The sequence below is a fragment of the Melanotaenia boesemani genome, chromosome 12 (genome assembly GCF_017639745.1).
Source record: "Melanotaenia boesemani isolate fMelBoe1 chromosome 12, fMelBoe1.pri, whole genome shotgun sequence".
Classification (NCBI taxonomy): Eukaryota; Metazoa; Chordata; class Actinopteri; order Atheriniformes; family Melanotaeniidae; genus Melanotaenia; species Melanotaenia boesemani.
In genome coordinates this window covers 35,097,854-35,116,016 of record NC_055693.1, presented here as the reverse complement: position 1 = coordinate 35,116,016, position 18,163 = coordinate 35,097,854, and the positions used below count along the sequence as shown (strand labels likewise).

At 47.7% G+C, this 18,163-nt stretch overlaps 1 protein-coding gene across 15 annotated transcripts in view; it reads left to right on the top strand.

The window, feature by feature from the left end:
• tfcp2l1 (transcription factor CP2-like 1) overlaps nucleotides 1-18,163 on the top strand; it is a 40,105-nt gene that overhangs the window by 2,544 nt on the left and 19,398 nt on the right. For all 15 annotated transcript variants that reach the window (XR_006012156.1, XR_006012157.1, XR_006012158.1 and 12 more), the window contains 4 exons: nucleotides 576-681; nucleotides 762-868; nucleotides 949-1,101; nucleotides 1,168-1,278. Coding sequence is in view for 12 of the 15 variants with exons in the window: in XM_042000771.1 (XP_041856705.1) it covers nucleotides 576-681; nucleotides 762-868; nucleotides 949-1,101; nucleotides 1,168-1,278 (477 nt within the window). In the remaining 3 variants the exon portion in view is untranslated. The remainder of the gene's footprint in view (nucleotides 1-575; nucleotides 682-761; nucleotides 869-948; nucleotides 1,102-1,167; nucleotides 1,279-18,163) is intronic.

The window sequence follows — 18,163 nt, the reverse complement described above, 5'->3', positions numbered from 1 at the left end:
ATACTTTCCTTCTTAAACATTTTCAGCTAAATGGTATTATCCCATATTTTCCCCACGTTGAACCCGGTTCTGAGAGCTTTAAACAGCTGGAGCTCCCACATACTTTAAAAACCAGCTGTAGGTGCAGGAGAAACTCAGGTCTGATGAGTTTAAACCGAGCATCAGGCTGTGTGATGTGTTCAGGTGCAGTAGGAAGCAGCCTCAACTGTGAGCTGCATCTCCACAGCAAGGAGAGCTGATGGAGGACTGGATGAGATAAAAGAACCTCTAGTTCTGAATGTTCTGGACCGTCAGGTTGAGGGAGCTCTGAGGGAAGAGGGGAGTCAGTGGAGCTTCTCTTCTCCTTGGTTTATTTACCGGAATTAAACGTGTGATGGGTTGGTGGAGCTGGAATTCCTTGTGAACTTCCGCCTCCTCGCCCGAGCCTTGGGAACCGGCTCCCTCATGTTTGCTGCAGAAGTTCAGGGAGCCTCTTCGCACTTTGCCCGGCAGCTCAGCTGCTCGGCGGCGTGCGAACGGCCCCGTTCCAGCGGTCGCCGATCTCCAGTCTGAAGCCCGATGCCGCTTCTCCACAGAGCATCGTGCGCGTGGTGTTTCATGACCGTCGGCTGCAGTACATGGAGCACCAGCAGCTGGAGGGATGGAGGTGGAACAGACCTGGAGACCGGATTTTGGATATAGGTGATGTAACAGTGCTGATAGATGAGGCTGCAGAACCAAACAGAAGCTTGTTTGTGACCCGGCTGACTCTGAACCTGCAGATATCCCTCTCTCTGTGGGGATCCTGGAGCCCCAATCGGACCCCCTGCACCTCAACACCATCGAGTTCCTCTGGGATCCTGTGAAGAACGCTTCAGTTTTCATCCAGGTACTGATGGGTTCTGGTAGCTCTTTCTCATCAGGAAAGGTCCCGTCTTCGTGTTGTTGCATCTTCTGTTGTCTCCTCAGGTCAACTGCATCAGTACCGAATTCACCCCCAGGAAGCACGGTGGCGAGAAGGGGGTCCCCTTTCGTATTCAGGTGGACACGTTCACCACCAACGACCACGGCGAGTACATTGACCACGTTCATTCATCCAGCTGCCAAGTCAAGGTCTTCAAGGTATGACGCTGAGCCAGGATTGTTCAGACCAGACCCAGAACTCCTCTGACCCTGATCCTCTTTTAGCCCAAAGGAGCTGATCGCAAACTGAAGACAGACAGGGAAAAGATCGATAAAAAGACCCCCCAGGACAGAGAGAAGTACCAGCCATCCCATGAGACCACCCTGCTGAAGGAGGTGAGTCTGCAGAGCAGATCTACGAGGAACTTTGTCTGCTGCAGTGTTTATTGATAAATGCTTGTTAGTTTATCTGATGTGATCAGAGCTGGATCAGTGATCAGTGTTTGCTTTGGCTGCTCTGATCATCGTCCCTGCACGTTAATAAATGACTTCCAGTTTTGAAGGAATTCTTTTTAAATGCATTCTTGCTGATGTTGCTGTTGTTGGTCACTGATTGGGTTCGTGGTGTCTTTAAACACCGGGTGAATCAGTAGTTTCTGTTAATCTAGCTTGTTATTGAACTGTGAGGAAGATAAAGCAGATGACAGCTAACAGCGGGTTGCGTCATGTTGGCAGTGATATAACACCACCACGCAGGAGAGGCTACAGGTCTGCACAGAATTTAATCTGAGACCACCATGCAGGAGCAGGGGAGTTGAATTTAATGGTTTCTACGATGCATCGTGATGCGGATGTGGACGATTCTGCAGCGATGCAGATGCATCATGGATTATAATAATGTGATGTAGATATTCTATCTGCATTAAAAAAACTTTGTCCAGTAACAAATGTTTACCTTAATATTCTCTGAATTGAGTTACAAATTGATTAGAATACTTACAGGTAAATGTTTTCTGGCCATAAAGGAGATAAAAAAAAAAGTCTTAACTTCCACATTGTGGCTGAACTGACTACGGAAACACTGAAGGGACAAAACTCACTGCTTTACTGCAAATTTAGATAACAATGACGCGTTACAGGAATGATGTTTCTTGATTTTCCAGCAATGGAAAAAATAAAGTTTAATAATAAAGTTGAAAATAACATCTTTGTTTACATGTTTATGATGCTTGTGAGTACCAGGACATTTATAAATTCATACTTATCTGGCTGCTTGTATTCGTTATGAAGAAAGCAGCAATGTGCGGTGATGAAGAAAACTGAGGATGCAACACTCAGTGATGCATCGCTGAATCTAATGGAACCATGAGACCAGACGCACGGCCCTACCAGAGAGGCCAAGCAGCAACCTCCGGAAGTGAAATGTGTCAGTTCCCCCCTCGTCCACTAGGGGCTCCAACACAGAGCAAATCCCCATAGACTCCCATGTTAAAAAGACCAACTTCACAGCAGAAATAAACATGTTTAAAGCCTGGTACAAAAATCCATTTTAGGATTAAAAGGTCAAGTTTACCTTCATGACAACTGTGAGGGGGGTGATTTTTTTTTTTTTTTTTTTTTTTTTTTAAACCCTGTCCTGTCCTGCATCCTAACATACAGAACGGTGGTCTGTGTGCCATATTTTGCTTGACAGATTTGCTCTACCAAGGGAGACATGTTATATACAAGGCTGCCCTTGATATTTTTATTATTTTTATTGTAATCTTATTTTCTTTAGTCTTATATGTCAGTGCCGAACCTGACAGGGAGATAGAGGAAGAGAGAGAAAGAGAGAGAGAAAAAAAAAAAAAAAAAAAAAGGGAGAAAAGGACAGGATTAAAATGTGGAAATAACAATTGTCTATGCTGCCCAGAACATATCACAAAAAAAAAACAACAACATAAACTACCACAGTACTACATGATATCGAAAGAAAGATAGAATGAGATAGAATAGTCATCAAACGTACCTGCAGATGAACGTACCAACACACAAACATCAGCTACATCTAGTGAGAAGCGGATGGAGAGACGAGCACGTTTGTGAGCATGCACGTGTTAATATGCATGTGTGGCCATGCAACAGGGAGGAAATGTGTACCCGCAAGGGGGCCGCGATCACGCCGCACCCCGAAGCATCAGCGGGGGACGGGGGGAGCCCGAGGCCCCAAAGGCCAAGCAGATCCACAGAGCACCAAGCCCGGGACAGCCAAAGCAGACAGAGCAGCGGCCCACCCGGACCAGAGCAGAGGGGTCCCCAGACCGGAACCCCCGGTGAAGCAGGCCCAGCGGGCGCCGGGCGCTGTGGCGCGGGCCGCACAGAGGGCAGGCGCCCCACAGGCCCAAGGGCCACCCTTTCCCCCCAGCAAAGCCCCACCCAGGACCCGACGGGGCCCGACCACCCCAGGCAAAACCACCGTGGGCCACGCCAACCCAACACCAAGGCTAGGCACCCCAGGGACAAGAACATGTCCGCAGGTCCCCCCCCCCGCCCAGGGAGTCTAGGGCCTGGTGGGCCCCAGACCCGACCCTCTCCACATACACACACCCACACAGCCACATACATTCTCCCTGGGGTCTCACCAGCCCCCCGATGCGGCACCGAGGGCAGCCCCCAGGGCAGATGGCGCCCAGCAGCACCCCACACAGGACTCCAGGCAGGCACCGAACCTCCACCCCCCGCAGCCCCGAGTGCATCCCGGGACACGAGGGCGTAGGAAGACCCCGGCCCCCCTGCCCCCCAGCCTGAGTTGTGTGTGCATGAGTATGGGCTATTTATAATGCCCATATAAAAGGGATGGAGGAAGGGCCACCTGGGTGGCTCCTTTCCGCCCACCCACAGCCCATGTGCCCATCCCCCCGAGGCCCTAAATGTATATTGATGTCTAGGTTGTGATTAAAATCTAGTGGGGCGGGCAGTCACAGGGGTCCACCGGGGGATCCCGCAATGGGGACCCCCCAGCCAAACCCACCGCCTCCACCTGCCCCACAGTGCCCTATGTGTAGTGTGTGTGATGTGGGGTGGCGGGGGAGGAGAGGGGCTCGGGGAGGGGCACAACTGGGAGAGAGATCCCCGTCCCAGCCGGGCCCGAGGAGGGGCACAACTGGGAGAGAGATCCCCGTCCCAGGCAGCCAACTCCCCAGCTGGCCGCTGTAGGCGCCCCCGCCCCCCCAAGACCACCCGAGGGAAGAGGGGCAAAGGCCCGGCCCCGCCAAGAGCCCAGCGCATGAGCGCCCCGGACGCCCACCCACCCCCGGCAGCCCACGCCACCACACCAGGGGACCAGAGAGCCCCAGGCCGCACACATGCATCCTGGTCGGGTCCAAGGCACAGCGCCCCCATCCTCCCCGAAGGAGCCCCCGGCGGGAGGGGAGAGAGCGAGAAGGAGAGCAGACTCCATCCCCACTGCCCACCAGGACTCCCGCCGCCCCCCTTCCCCCTACCCTCTACCCCTCCCTTAGACCCAACGGACACATTGTAATCCCAAGGGTACCTGCCCGGCATCGGATCAGCCCGATCCCGATGGCACGCCCAGGGCGACCAAGCCCCCCCGAGGCCCAGGAAGGGCCCACCGAGCTGGAGGGAGGCAGCCCCCAGACCCCGGGGCACCCGCCCCCCGCCCAGCCCCCACCCCAGCAACCCGGCTGCCCAGCCCCAGGCCAGCCCCCCAACCGCCCCGGACCCCCAGTCGCCCCCCGGCCCGCCCCCAGTGAGCACCAGCCCCCAGGCCCCCAAGGCCCCGGAGCCAGTCAGCCACACCGTCCCCTACTCAATGGCCCCCCCCGACCACCGACCCAGAGAAACGGCCAGGGCCGATGGACCCCCAAGGCCCCCCAGCCAGCCCCACCCCTGACCCCCACAGAACGACTAGACCCCAGCACCCCTTCCCACTACGTGATGTGACTAATCAGCGGGGTCCAGGAAGACTGAGAGTTAACTGATTGGTGTTTAATGGATGCCGATACAGACTCTAGACTGATGTGATCAAACAGGAGATTTCTGTACTGGTTAATATTTAGATTGTTTTTAGACTTCCAGTTCACTAGAATAGTTTTCTTTGCGATACATAAGGCCGTGAGGACCATATGTGCTTTGTTAGTGTCTATATTAATGTCACTTAGGTCACCCAGTAAACAAAGTTTTGGACATGCAGGAATGTTACATCTAACCCATGTTGATAAATCCTCACAGACCTTATTCCAGAACTTCTGGACAGGTGCACAAAGCCATAAAGCGTGTAAGTAATCATCTGCTGTGTTACCTGTGCACTGTGTGCAGATATCAGAGTGATTAAGACCCATCTTGAACATCCTTTGTCCTGTATAATGCGTTCTATGGAGGACTTTGTATTGTATGAGTTGTAAATTTGGGCTGTCTGTCATATTAAAGGCATTAAGACATATTTGTAACCAAAATGGTTGACTAGGATTGATGGATAAATCTATCTCCCATTTTGAAGTAGGTAGGGAATTTGAGTCATCTATTTTTAACATTAATCTGTATATTTTTGAAAGTAATTTGGGGGTACAGAGGTCCATAAAATCTGCTACTATTGGAGGAAGTTCCAGGTCTGTTCGGTGAAGGGGGAATTTTGTGTGTATTATGGTTTTGAGCTGTTGATATTCTAAGAATCTGTTGCTGTTAATCCCATATTGTGATGAGAGTGTATTAAAAGATAAAATGTTTCTGTTATGGATAATATGTTCAAAGTATTTAATTCCTTGGTTAATCCATTGGTTAAAGTTTAGCATATTTTTGTTTAGTAGAATATCAGGATTGTTCCAGATGGGTGTGAGTTTACATGGTATTATTGAGGAGTTGGTTTTATTGAGAAATTCCCACCAGGCTGTCAGAGAAGTGCTGATGTTGACACTTTTAAAGCACTTTTGCTTTTTTATACTTAAGCTGAAAAAAGGAAGATCAGAAATTTCCAAATTGTCACAAAATGTTTGTTCTATGTCTATCCACAGGTCATCTAGTGGACTAGGTTTGAGCCATTTTAGGACATATTGCAATCTATTAGCTAGGAAGTAATGTTGAAAGTTAGGCAAGTCTAATCCTCCTCTATCTTTCGGCTTCTGTAAAGTTTTTAAACTGATCCGGGGTGGTTTATTTTTCCAGAGAAATCGGGAGATGTGTGATTCTAGCGATTTAAACCAGGTAGAGGGGGGTTTCATAGGAATCATAGAAAACAAATAGTTGATTTTGGGTAGAACCATCATTTTTATGGTGGCGACTCTCCCCATGAGTGAAATGGGTAGAGATTTCCAGCGAGCAAGATCATCTTCTATAGTCTTAAGAAGGTGAGTGTGATTAAGTTTTGTTAGTTCTGAGAGCCTGGAGGGAATATTTACACCCAGTTATCTAATGTTACCTGATTTTAAGGTGATGCTGGGTAGATTTTGAAAGCTACAGTTGATGGGTAGAACTGTACTCTTAGACCAGTTAACGGAGTAGTCCGACAGTGATGAGAATTTATTAATTAGTGAGATTGTTTCAGATAGAGAGGTTTGTGAGTTCTGGAGGAATAGTACAACGTCATCAGCATAAAGACTTATTTTATGAAATATGTTTTTGGACTGAATGCCTTTAATAGCTTTATTTTGTCTAATTGCAGCAGCTAGCGGTTCAATAAATATAGCAAAAAGTGAGGGAGATAGTGGACAACCTTGTCTGGTACCCCTTTGTAGATTAAAACTTGGAGAGGTTTGGTCATTTGTTCTAACACTCGCATTAGGAGAACTGTATAAGATTTTAATCCAGTTAATGAAAGATGGGCCAAAGCCGAATCTGTTTAGAGTAGCTAGTAAATATTTCCAGTTAACACGATCAAAAGCTTTCTCTGCATCTAAAGAAACTATTATTGTTTCCAGGTTATTGATGGTAGAATAATCTATTATATTAATTAGTCTCCGCATGTTAACAGTGGAATATCTGCCCTTTATAAAGCCTGTTTGATCAGGGTGTATAATGAGAGGAGTTACTTTCTCTAACCTTCCAGCTAATGCTTTGCAAATTATTTTAATGTCTGCATTTATCAGTGATATGGGTCTATAGTGAAGTTTTAAAATATTCTTTGTTGGCTTTAAAAGATTTGTTCACCACCTGTAAATCAATCATAAGAAGGAAGAGTGTTCAAAAATCCACATTTTTAAAAGAAGGCAAAAACACCAGAGTTTGAGTAGAATTGACAATTCTTTGTTAAGCCAGTAATAAGAAAACAATACATATCTTCTCGAGAAGGAGGCCTGTTAGCTTAGCTTCTGATCACTAATACACAAAGTGTCGGGACCCTTCGGTTCAGCCAAAAGACCCGCCTAACTAAATTATCCTCCTCATTTATAGTGATACAAAGCATTGTGGCTATGTGCGTGCATGTGGTGAGCATTCATGTGAATGTGTATTTTGCAAGGTGGTCCATCCTTCTTCCGGGAATTTGATTCCTCCAGGTCCTTCGTCTGAGATGCGTCAGAGCTGAAAGGAAAAAGATACTATGCTCTGCTTCACTATCTTTTTCTGCCTTTCTACTGACTCCCTTGTACTTTTTCCCACAATATTCACACAAAGGCTATTCTTTTAATGATTTCTGAGTTACTGGGAAATTCCGTTCTGCTAGGAGTGAATAGATAAGCAAAGAGATACAAAAATATTTACGATTTACTCCCTAGTGGCCATCTAGAACATTGTCAAGGCCGCTAATGGTCAGCTGTTTTCTCAGTATTGAACTCAGTAACCTTATATGAGTTTATGTGAATACACTATCTGTAACCTGCAAAGCAATGATGACAATTAAGCTGTAGTTCTATTAAAAGCAAAGCCTAATGCACGTTACTAAAATCTAAGGATAAAATGTAAATGAATAAATGAATAAGAATGCTTAAATGAGTAAATGAATAATAAATGAGTAAATGAATCAAAATGCTTATAAAATATTTGCAACAATAGCTAGATGGTATTGTGGGGTCTTTACCTGGTTTTAATAGTACAGTAATGGTGGCAGAGTTTATGTTTGGGGGTAAGTAACCATTTTCCTTTATTTGTGTCACCATTTTGAAAAATGTTGGGACCAGTATTGACCAGAATTCTTTATAGAACTCTGCTGGGAAGCCATCCGGACCTGGGGCTTTTTTACAGGGCATATGTTTAAGGGCTTCATGTAGCTCCTCCACTGTGAGGGGGGAATCTAAGGCCGTGACTTGTTCCTGCTGTAAACCTGGAAGATCTATGTTGTTAAGAAAATGATGGATATCATTTTCTGATGGATCTAAGTGTGATGTATACAGAGTTTTATAGAAATCTATAAAGATGTTGTTTATTGCATCTGGGTCATGCGTAATATTACCTATTGAATCTTTAACAGCCGATATGGTAGATTTTTCCTTATTTATTTTTAACTGGTTAGCTAAAAATCTTCCGGATTTATTACTGTGTTCAAATGTCTCCAAGCGTAATCTTTGCACCAGAAATCCTGTTCTCTTGTTGATTATTTCATTTAATTCCAGTCTAGCCTTCCTTATTTGGTTTATCGTTGGTTCATCTGGTGAAGCACTGTAGGCGTCCTCTAATGATTTAATTCTTATTTCTAATTCTGATATTTTTGAGTTTTCGTTCTTTTTTTTATGTGACGCAAAAGAGATGATTTTGCCTCGCATTACCGCTTTCCCTGCTTCCCACAGAACACATGCTGAGACTCCTGGTTTGTCATTGTTTTCTAAGTATATAGCCCATTGTTTTGTGAAGTAGCTGATAAAGTCGGGATCTTTAAGCAACGCTGTATTAAATCTCCAGCTTTTAGTCGGTGGTTTGATTCTCGTGTTCCTCAAAGTGAAGGAAACTGGTGCATGGTCGCTGATAGTGATGGGGTGAATCTGGGTCTCTGAAATCTCACTCACCAAAGAGCTGCTAACCAGAAAATAATCTAGCCTAGAGTGTGAATGGTGAACTGAGGAAAAGAAGGTGTACTCTCTGATATTAGGGTGATAAGACCGCCATATATCGCAAAGTCCAAAATCTTCCATATATTGTTTTACAGTGTTTGTGGATTGCCAGTTTCGATGATTCACAGTGTTACTAGATCTATCAGCTGAGCCCAGAACCATGTTAAAATCCCCTCCTGCGATCAGTGTGCTATCTGTGTGTTCAGAAAGTGATGTGAAGAAAGAGTGAAAGAAGGAGGGATCGTCAACATTTGGGTCATATAAGTTAGCTAAGCATAACTTCATATTTTGAATAGATAATTTTACTATGATGAATCTCCCTTCTGGATCTGTGATAACGCTGATTTCTGTGAATGTTACTTTTCTATTTATCAAAATGGCCACCCCTCTCTGTCTGGAGTTATAACAGGCTGAGTAAACATGAGGAAACTGGGTTGTAGAGAGAGCATTAACTGATGTTTTTGTCATATGAATCTCCTGTAAGAACACAATGTCTGCCTGCAGATCATTTAATCTATTAAAGACTTTTAGTCTCTTCTCTCTGGTCCCAGCTCCGTGCACATTCCAAGTGATAAATCTAAGGATGGTCATGCATGTGGTGAAAAAGTGAGTGTTGGATGCTTCTTGTTAATATAAATGTGTATGTGTGTGTGTGTGTGTGTGTACGTGTATGAATATGTATGCGTAATGTTGTAATGTTGTGTGCCTGTGTTGAATGTTATTAAATGTACTTGAATTAATAAATGTGAGTTTATGGTTATATATGCAGGTATTACTAAATGTACTGTGCAGCTTAGCATTAGTGTTATATGGTTCCGTGAGGTGGCAGCTAGAAAAAAGAAAAACAAAAAAGAGTGCAGAGAGAGAAGAAAAGAAGAATAAAGCGGGAAGAAAATGACAAAAAAGAGGGGGAAGTGGGTGAAAAAAGAAAATGAACCCATAAAATATAAGTCCATTTTGTGGACATTAGAGACTGGCAGTATTATTGTCTATTGTGAACAAACATTAAACTCTGTGACTTAAGTCCAGTGAGTCTGATTAGCGTTTATAACACCTGTGCAAAGTGTGCAGAGTGTGGATACATATCTGAGGTCAGTAGAGCCAGGGAGTGGTGTTATGGTCACGATGTAGCTGTCCATTAACGTAAAGCTTGTCCACCGAGATGAAGCGCGGGCTCCTCCGTCCAGGAATTTCCTCCTGATGGGGAACAAGATCTTGCGACGCTCCAGGATTTCTCTGGGAAACTGATCGCTCATGCTAAGGTCAGTCCCACGAAGCTGTCTGCGGCAACGCTTCACCTCTTCTTTTTCTTTGTGGAGAACGAATTTAGCTACTATCGGCCTGGGTCTGCCCTCCGGTTTTTTTTTTCCCTATGCAGTGAACCCGATGAAAAGAGATGGCTTTTACCTTTTCCTCTGGAAGTTTAAGGTTGGATCTGATGAATTTTTTAACAGCTGCCTCTTTATCTTCCTCCACCTGCTCTGGGATCCCTGAAATAACTAGGTTATCTCTCATGCTACGGCCCTGTAGATCTAGGACTAACTCTTTCATTTTTTTATTTTCCACTGATAGTTGGTGATTTTTTTTCTAACTCATCTGTTTGGATGTTATTTAATCTTGAAATTCTGCATAATTAGGGGTGTGTCCTTTTGATTGACATCTATCCAATATCCGCGGAAAGAAGGGAGAGTACAGCACAACCGCGGGTTTTAGCCAGCTAACAGTGCACCTTAGCTTTAGCCTGCCTGCCTGTAGCTAAGAGCTAACTGAGCCAACTCGGATCTAACGTGAGCGAACCGGCTAATGAAGGTAGGAGGGCTAAAGCTAAGAACATTTTTGTATTTTCCAAGAGCAACGGCAGGCGTGACGCTGCCAAGATGGCAACGGTGGGAACCGTCCAACAAGCTTCACTTTTGCTCTTCAGAGACCTACAGATGACGTCACGGAGGCTCCGCCCATCTTTTATATACAGTCTATGGGAGGGGCTCTGAAGTTCTGCTCTCAGAATTTAATCTAAGAATATTTATGTCACCTGAAGATCACAGTGTGTAAGAATATTGTTGTTATTACAGACATTTACATGTTTTAATTAGAAAATCTTCCGCTTCTCATCAGGTGTTAAACTCCAGTAACTCCACCCTGAGATGATCGACAGGACAGATCCCACACTGTCCTCATTAACTGAACAGAAACTAAGAGCCAGAATCAGTGGAAAACTACACCACCACATGATTTAGTAGCAGGACGAGCATCAGCAATGAGCCTAAAGAAGAAATTCTCAGTTTTTCTCCTTTCTTTCAGTTTCCAGCAACTGCTTTAAAAAATGTTATTATCTACTTAGCAGGTTGTAATATGTGGAGAGAAAAAACACTAAAATAATTCTGGTTTTATCCATTTTAAATTATGTTTTAAAGGGGCAGTGCACCAAAAAATGTGTTTTGTGAGCTTTAAAAAACAGTTTTACTTGATTGTGATGAAAATCACCTAAACTGTTGATAAAATTTGTATTTTTTTAAAATTTATTTAAAAATGGTATTTTGTGGGTAAAAAATGGCTCATAGCGGCCTTTACAGGGTAAAACCAGGTTGTGTTTTTTATGACATAGAGGGGTTATCAACGTCATGCGAAAAATTTTTAAAACCCACAGCCCCTCCCCCCAGATGCAGGTAGGCGGGTCCTCGCTTTGCAGGTATAGAAAGCCACGCCCACCAACACATATGAAGGGATGTGAACTTATCTGGTGTAGATATGCTAGTTTCAGACTTCTGTTCTTTCACAGAGTATCTTTTTTTTTTTTTTTTTTTTTTTTAACCTGTCTTGTCCAGCATCGTTGCAAACAGAATGATTGTCTGGCTGCTGTCTGGTGCTGGGCAATTTTACTCTATCAAGCAGGGATTTATACTACATGTATAAAGTCCCTCTTGATGAAAAACTTTATTAAATCAGACTCTTAATGCTGGACTCGACCGGAGGGGACAGAGAGAGAGAGAGAGAAAAGAAAGTAGAGAGAAGAGGGAGGGGAGAGAGAGGGACAGAAAGGGTGTGGGGGAGTGCGGGTGGGGACTTGAAACATCATACAGAAGACCATGTGATCCATACTACTTACAACATATATAGCTACGATCATCCTAGCCAGTAGGTCATTACATAACTAGTTGATAATAGTAACAATAATAATAATAAGAGTAAGAGTAATAATAATAATAAGAACAGAAATAATTAAAAAAAGAAACAAAATATGATAATAGATATAAGTGAAACTGCTGTATTCAAGAACACGCGCAGAGAAACCTGTGTGGATGTGTTGGAGAACTCGGCCACACGGCGACGCAAAGACTGTGTGGAGACGTTCAGGAAGGAGTGACCATGCAGAGTGATCATGCAGATGCCACCTCACTTGAACAGAGGCCAGAGTCAGGCCAGCGGTCCCGAGACCCAGGCCACCAGCCCCCCCGCAGGCAACAGATCCCGACCGGTCCACAGAGACGACCACTTGCCCGCCCAGGAAGGCAGCAGCAGGAGACCCCAGCAGGAGCCGCCCCGCGGACACAGGGCACCGGCCCCGGCAGGCCGAGGCCAGCAGTCCCCGACCCCCCCGGGCACCGGCCGCCCGGGACAGACGGGGCAGAGGGCCCGGGCCCAGGAGCGCAGGGACACCCCCCTCCCCCACAGGCCGAGGGCCAGCACGCCACCCGGGGGGACCCGGCCCGCCCAGACGGCCACCACCAGAGGCCAGCCCCACACCCCAGCGCCCAGCCGCACACCCCGAGAACCAGTCCTGCCCCCCCCCAGACCAACACACACACACACAAACACACACACTCTCCTTCCACTCCTCCATTTATCCTCCCACGCATACACCATTCAACCCTCACATACTCTGTCCTCCCACACACACACACCATCCTTCCACCATCCATCCTTCCACACACACACCATCCTTCCTCCCACACACTCACCATCCTTCCACCATACACTCTCCCACACCTATCCCATCCTCCCACACACACATCATCCCTCCACCACTCATCCTCCCACACATACACCATCCTCCCTCTCACACACCATTCATCCACCTTCACACCTCCCATACACACACACACACACACCTTCCTTCCACTACCCATCCTCCCACACATACATCATTCTCCTACACCAAACATCCACCTTCACGTACCCCATCCTCCCACACACACACACCACCCCTCCATCACCCACTCTCCCAAACATACACCACTCCCCCACACACACACCATCCTCCCTCCCATACACCATCCATCCTCCCGCACACACACCATCCTTCCACCATCCATCCTCCCACACACTCCCCCATCCCTGCACCATACATTCTCCCACACATACCCCATCCTCCCACACATACATCATCCCTCCACCATTCATCCTCCCACACCCGCACCACCCCCCCTCCCACACACCACGCATCCACCTCCACACACCCCACCCTCCCACACACCATCCCTCCACCACCCATCCCCCCACACCCACACCACTCGCCCCCCCCCCCCCCCCCCCCCAACACACACACACACAAACACCGTCCCCCCACCACCATCCTCCCGCCACCCCACGCCACGGGGGGACAGCCCCAGCCAGGAGGCGAGGAGACACGAGCCAGGCCCCCAACCCCCCACCCCGCCCCCGCCCCCCACTCCCCACCCCCAAAACAGCACCTTCCCCCCAGGGCCAGCAGCCAAAACCCCCCGGGACAGCCCGCCTACGCCCCGGGCCAACGCGACAGGCCACCCGGCCCGCCCCGCCCCCGGGCCATCCATGGAGACAGGGGCGCTTGAAGACCCCATCCCCCCTCCCTCCCCCACTAGTGATGGAATATATTATGTGCTGTTTGCAATTAAAAAAAGAGGGTTAAAATTGGGGGGCAGTAACTGCATTGAGGAGGGGGTGGGGCCACCTGAGCAGTCCCACCCACCTGACCTCGCATGTTCCACCCCCCAAAACGTGTTTGTATATTGCAAATGTTATTTGTGCTCAGTGACTAAGTGGAATTAAAAGCTGGGAGGCATGCTGCCGCTCGGCGAAGCAACAGGGCCACTATGATGACCCCCCTGCCCCGCCCAGCGCAACAAGCACACCTCCCACAGCCCTACCTGTGTATGTAGTGAAGAGTGGGGGAGGGGAGGGGTCAGGAGATGTAGGTCCAGAGGGGAGTAAGCCTCCCCCCTGGAAGACGACCCGCCAGTGGCTTAGGGCGCCCCCGTCCCCCGCCGGCCCCGAAGGGCGTCACAGGCCCGGAGCAGGCACCCCAACCCAGGCACGCCACGAACCCCCCCAGGGGCCAGCCACCAGCCCAAGGGGCCACTTTCCTCTTTCTGAGTGGGAGGGGGGCGAGGCAAAGGAAGGGAACCCCAGGCCCACGCCCCCAACACCCGGCCAGGGCGCCCCCCCAGAGGACACGTCCTAACCCCCTGCAAACACACACACTTTTTTTTTTTTTTTTTTTTTTTTTACCCCAGCCACTCACACACCCTCTCACACACCTCTATACACCAACACCTCAATACGTGCACATACCTCCACACACACACTTCACGCACATACCTATGAACACACACACCGGTGCCCACATACACACACACTCTCATACCCCTCCATACACATACACCACTACACACGCACTCACATACATACCTGCATATACACACAAGCACCTCCATACATACTCACGCCTCCACCCACTCCTTCACTCCTCCACACACACCTCGACCTCCACGTGCACACACTCATATATACACACCTTCACACACACCCACACACACATCCCACATAGACCTCCACACACACACCCGCACACCACTCACACACACATACACGCACACACCTAGACCTTCATACACACCCACACACACATACAGCACACACATCCCTCTACACCCACCCACACACCCGCATACCTACAGACACACACACACACACACACCCACCTAAATACAAACACACCCCCACCCAGGTTCCGGGGCTGCGACCAAGCACCAGGGCACGGACCAACCCCCGGCACGGCACATCCGGACGGGCCCAGCCCCCCCCAGCAGCGGCAGACCCCCCACCCCCAGGACAGAGTATCTGATGAAATCTTCCTGCAATGGGATGGATTTGTGCTTCTGAGGGTGTAAAAGTAACACCGGACAGCCGCTGAGCTGCTGTCTGTCAATCATTTCTGCCTGTGTATCCTGACCCGCCCACTCTCCGCCCCCTGATCACCCCACACCTCCCACCCCACCCTCGCAGGTTTTGGGTATTTTTCAAATTTGGCAGTGGGTGGAGTTATGCAGAAAGGAGGGGGTGGAGCTACACTTTAATACTGATACCCGGGGTTTACAGAGTACTGATCTGATACCTGTGTTATTTTATTCAGAGGACTATTAAATTTATCATTTAATTGGTAATTTAATAGACACGGGGTGGTGGGTGGCCCTTGGGCTCGCTGTGCCTTGGGTTCTGTCGATGGCTTTAGCATGGGGGGCCAGTGGCTGGCGTGGCTGGTGGACTGCTGCCCTGCATTCCCTGGGTCCATGCTCCCTGGTGGGGGGCTCTGGCTGTGGCCTTACTCTGCCTCCTTTTGCCTGGACACATGGCCGTTCCTGCGGTGGACTGTCTGGTTCTGGTCTCTGTGATGGCTGCTGGTTTCCAGGGGCTTGGTGTCCTCTTGGTCTGCCTCTGATCCTTGAAGGGGCATGTTTCATTTGTATGAACACCCAACACAACTCACCCCTAATGCTTAGTACACACACCCACACACACACACACACACACACACACACACTAGATGCTGTTGTGTTTGTTGCTGTTCATGGTTTTTACAGTGTTCCTTGTCCCAGTGGCTCTATAGATGGTCTGTTGTGGTCTCTAGAAGTCTTAAGGATGTTTCCTGGTTATGTCCAAGTGCAGCAGCTGTTCAGTTTCTCTGTTTAACTTTGATTGCAGTTGTTCTGCTTTGTTTTCTGCCTTTTGTTCATCTTTTTTTTTTTATCTTTTCTCTTACTATCTCTTCTCTATCCACCTTTTTCCTTCTGTTGTTTCTCCAGTCTGATCCAGCAGTTAAATAAATAATGAAATAACAAAATGAAGAATAACATTTAACATTCAAGGGGAGTCACATATTCAAAGGCTCCTCTGGGCAGAGCACATTTGTAAATTCAGCACAACACGGCAGCCAGACCATCATGACAGCAGAATGATGCTGGAAGTATGGAGGACCAAAACCACCAAAATTAAAAATTCATTCATATATTCATTCTCTGTACCGCTTACTCCACTACGGGTCGCGAGTAAGCTGGAGCCTATCCCAGCAGTTAGCAGGTGAGAGGCAGGTACACCTGGACAGGTCACCAGTCCATCAAAGGGCCAACACAGAGACAAACAACCACTCACACTCACTCCAGGGAGGATTTAGAGTGACCAGCTAACCTAACATGAATGTCTTTAGACGCTGGGAGGAAGCTGAAGTACCCATGCATATATATATATATATATGTGTATATATATATATATATACACACATATATATATATATATATATATAATTTAAATAAATTATATTCATTAAAGACTTTCTTTTTTTTTTTAAATGGCGCTGCAGGAAAAGGCTGCCTTACCAGTGTCTCTTATGCAACTGAGGGATTCTTTCTTTCTTTCCTATCGTTTTATTCCTTATTTTTGTATATATATCCTATTTTTTGATTCTATTGAATATTTTTTAACTGTAGTATGGCATTTGCACGTCTTGTTTATTCAAGAGATGAACGTTTTGCATAGAAGACTAACGTCGGAATGCAGCACAACGTACCCACAGAGCTGAGGAGGAAGTACAGAGGCTGCAAGTAAGGATCTAAGCTAAAGGCTGCTCGACGATGTTTTAAGCCAGTGATCCCCTCTGTACTAATGGGGAACGTCAACTCACTACCTAACAAGATGGACGAGCTGTTGACACTGAACAATCAACGGAGTTATCGCGAGTGCAGCTTATACATCTTCACAGAGACATGGCTCACTGATGCGATACCGGATGCTAACGTGGATCTACCGGGTTTCACTGCTGTGAGAGCTGACAGAGACATGAACGCCTGCGGTAAGAGCAGAGGTGGGGGGCTCATCATATGTATGAACAAACGTTGGTGTTGCCCAGGACATGTCTCAGTGAAAAAGGAACTGTGTTGCCATGACTTGGAACTGTTAGCCGTTAGTCTGCGGCCATATTACTTGCCGAGGTAGCTTAGTCACGTGATCGTGCTCTGTGTATCCATCCCGCCCAGCGCGGATGCATCAGCTGCCTGTGAGAAGATACACACAGTAACAGCAAGGCTGCAGACAAAGCACCCCGAGGCTTTTATGGTCATATCTGGGGATTTTAATCATGCTTCCCTGGACTCTACCTTGGCCTCCTTCTACCAGGCTTTAGACTGTCCCACAAGGAACAACAGAACAATAGACCTGCTGTACTCCAATGTGAAGGATGCCTACAGAGCCACCCCCCTCCCCCCACTTGGAAAGTCTGACCACACCCTGGTTCACCTACAGCCACAGTACACCCCCCTGGTCAAAAGGATGTCTAAAACCACACGCTCGATCAGGAAGTGGTCACCTGAGGCAGAGGATGCTCTGAGAGACTGCTTTGACATCACTGACTGGGATGTACTGCTGAGACAACATGGTGAGGACATAGAGGAGCAGACTCACTGTCTGACGGACTACATCAACTTCTCGCTGGACGTAGTCTCCCCCAATAAGACTGTCCGTTGTTATCCAAATAACAAACCTTGGATAACACAAGATGTCAAAGCTGCCCTCAACAGGAAGAAGGTGGCTTTCATGAACCATGACAGGGAGGCAATGCAGTCAGCACAGCGGGAGGTGAAACAATGCCTGAAGGTGGCAAGGGACACCTACAGAAGGAAGGTGGAGGATAAACTGAGTGAGAGCCGTATGAAGGAGGTCTGGGATGGTGTCAACACCATCACAGGCTTCAGATCAAAGGCCATAATAGCGGGGGGTATTGTGTCTGCATCGGAGACAATAACCACCACGAGTTACTCTGTTAGTGGCGTTTATTGAACTAACCCACACAACACACTTTACGACACTTGCCGTACAACGTTACCGTCATTCTTTAAAGTGCTCGTGAGGCGAAAGCCACCGGGCGTTCCACCCCATCTTGAGTCTGTGAGAGCACAGCACCCAGCGCCACCCTGGAAGCATCACAGGTGACCACTGTGGGCACAGACAGGCTGAAGTGGGCCAGCGTGGGCGGTGACGTGAGCCGCTGTTTGATG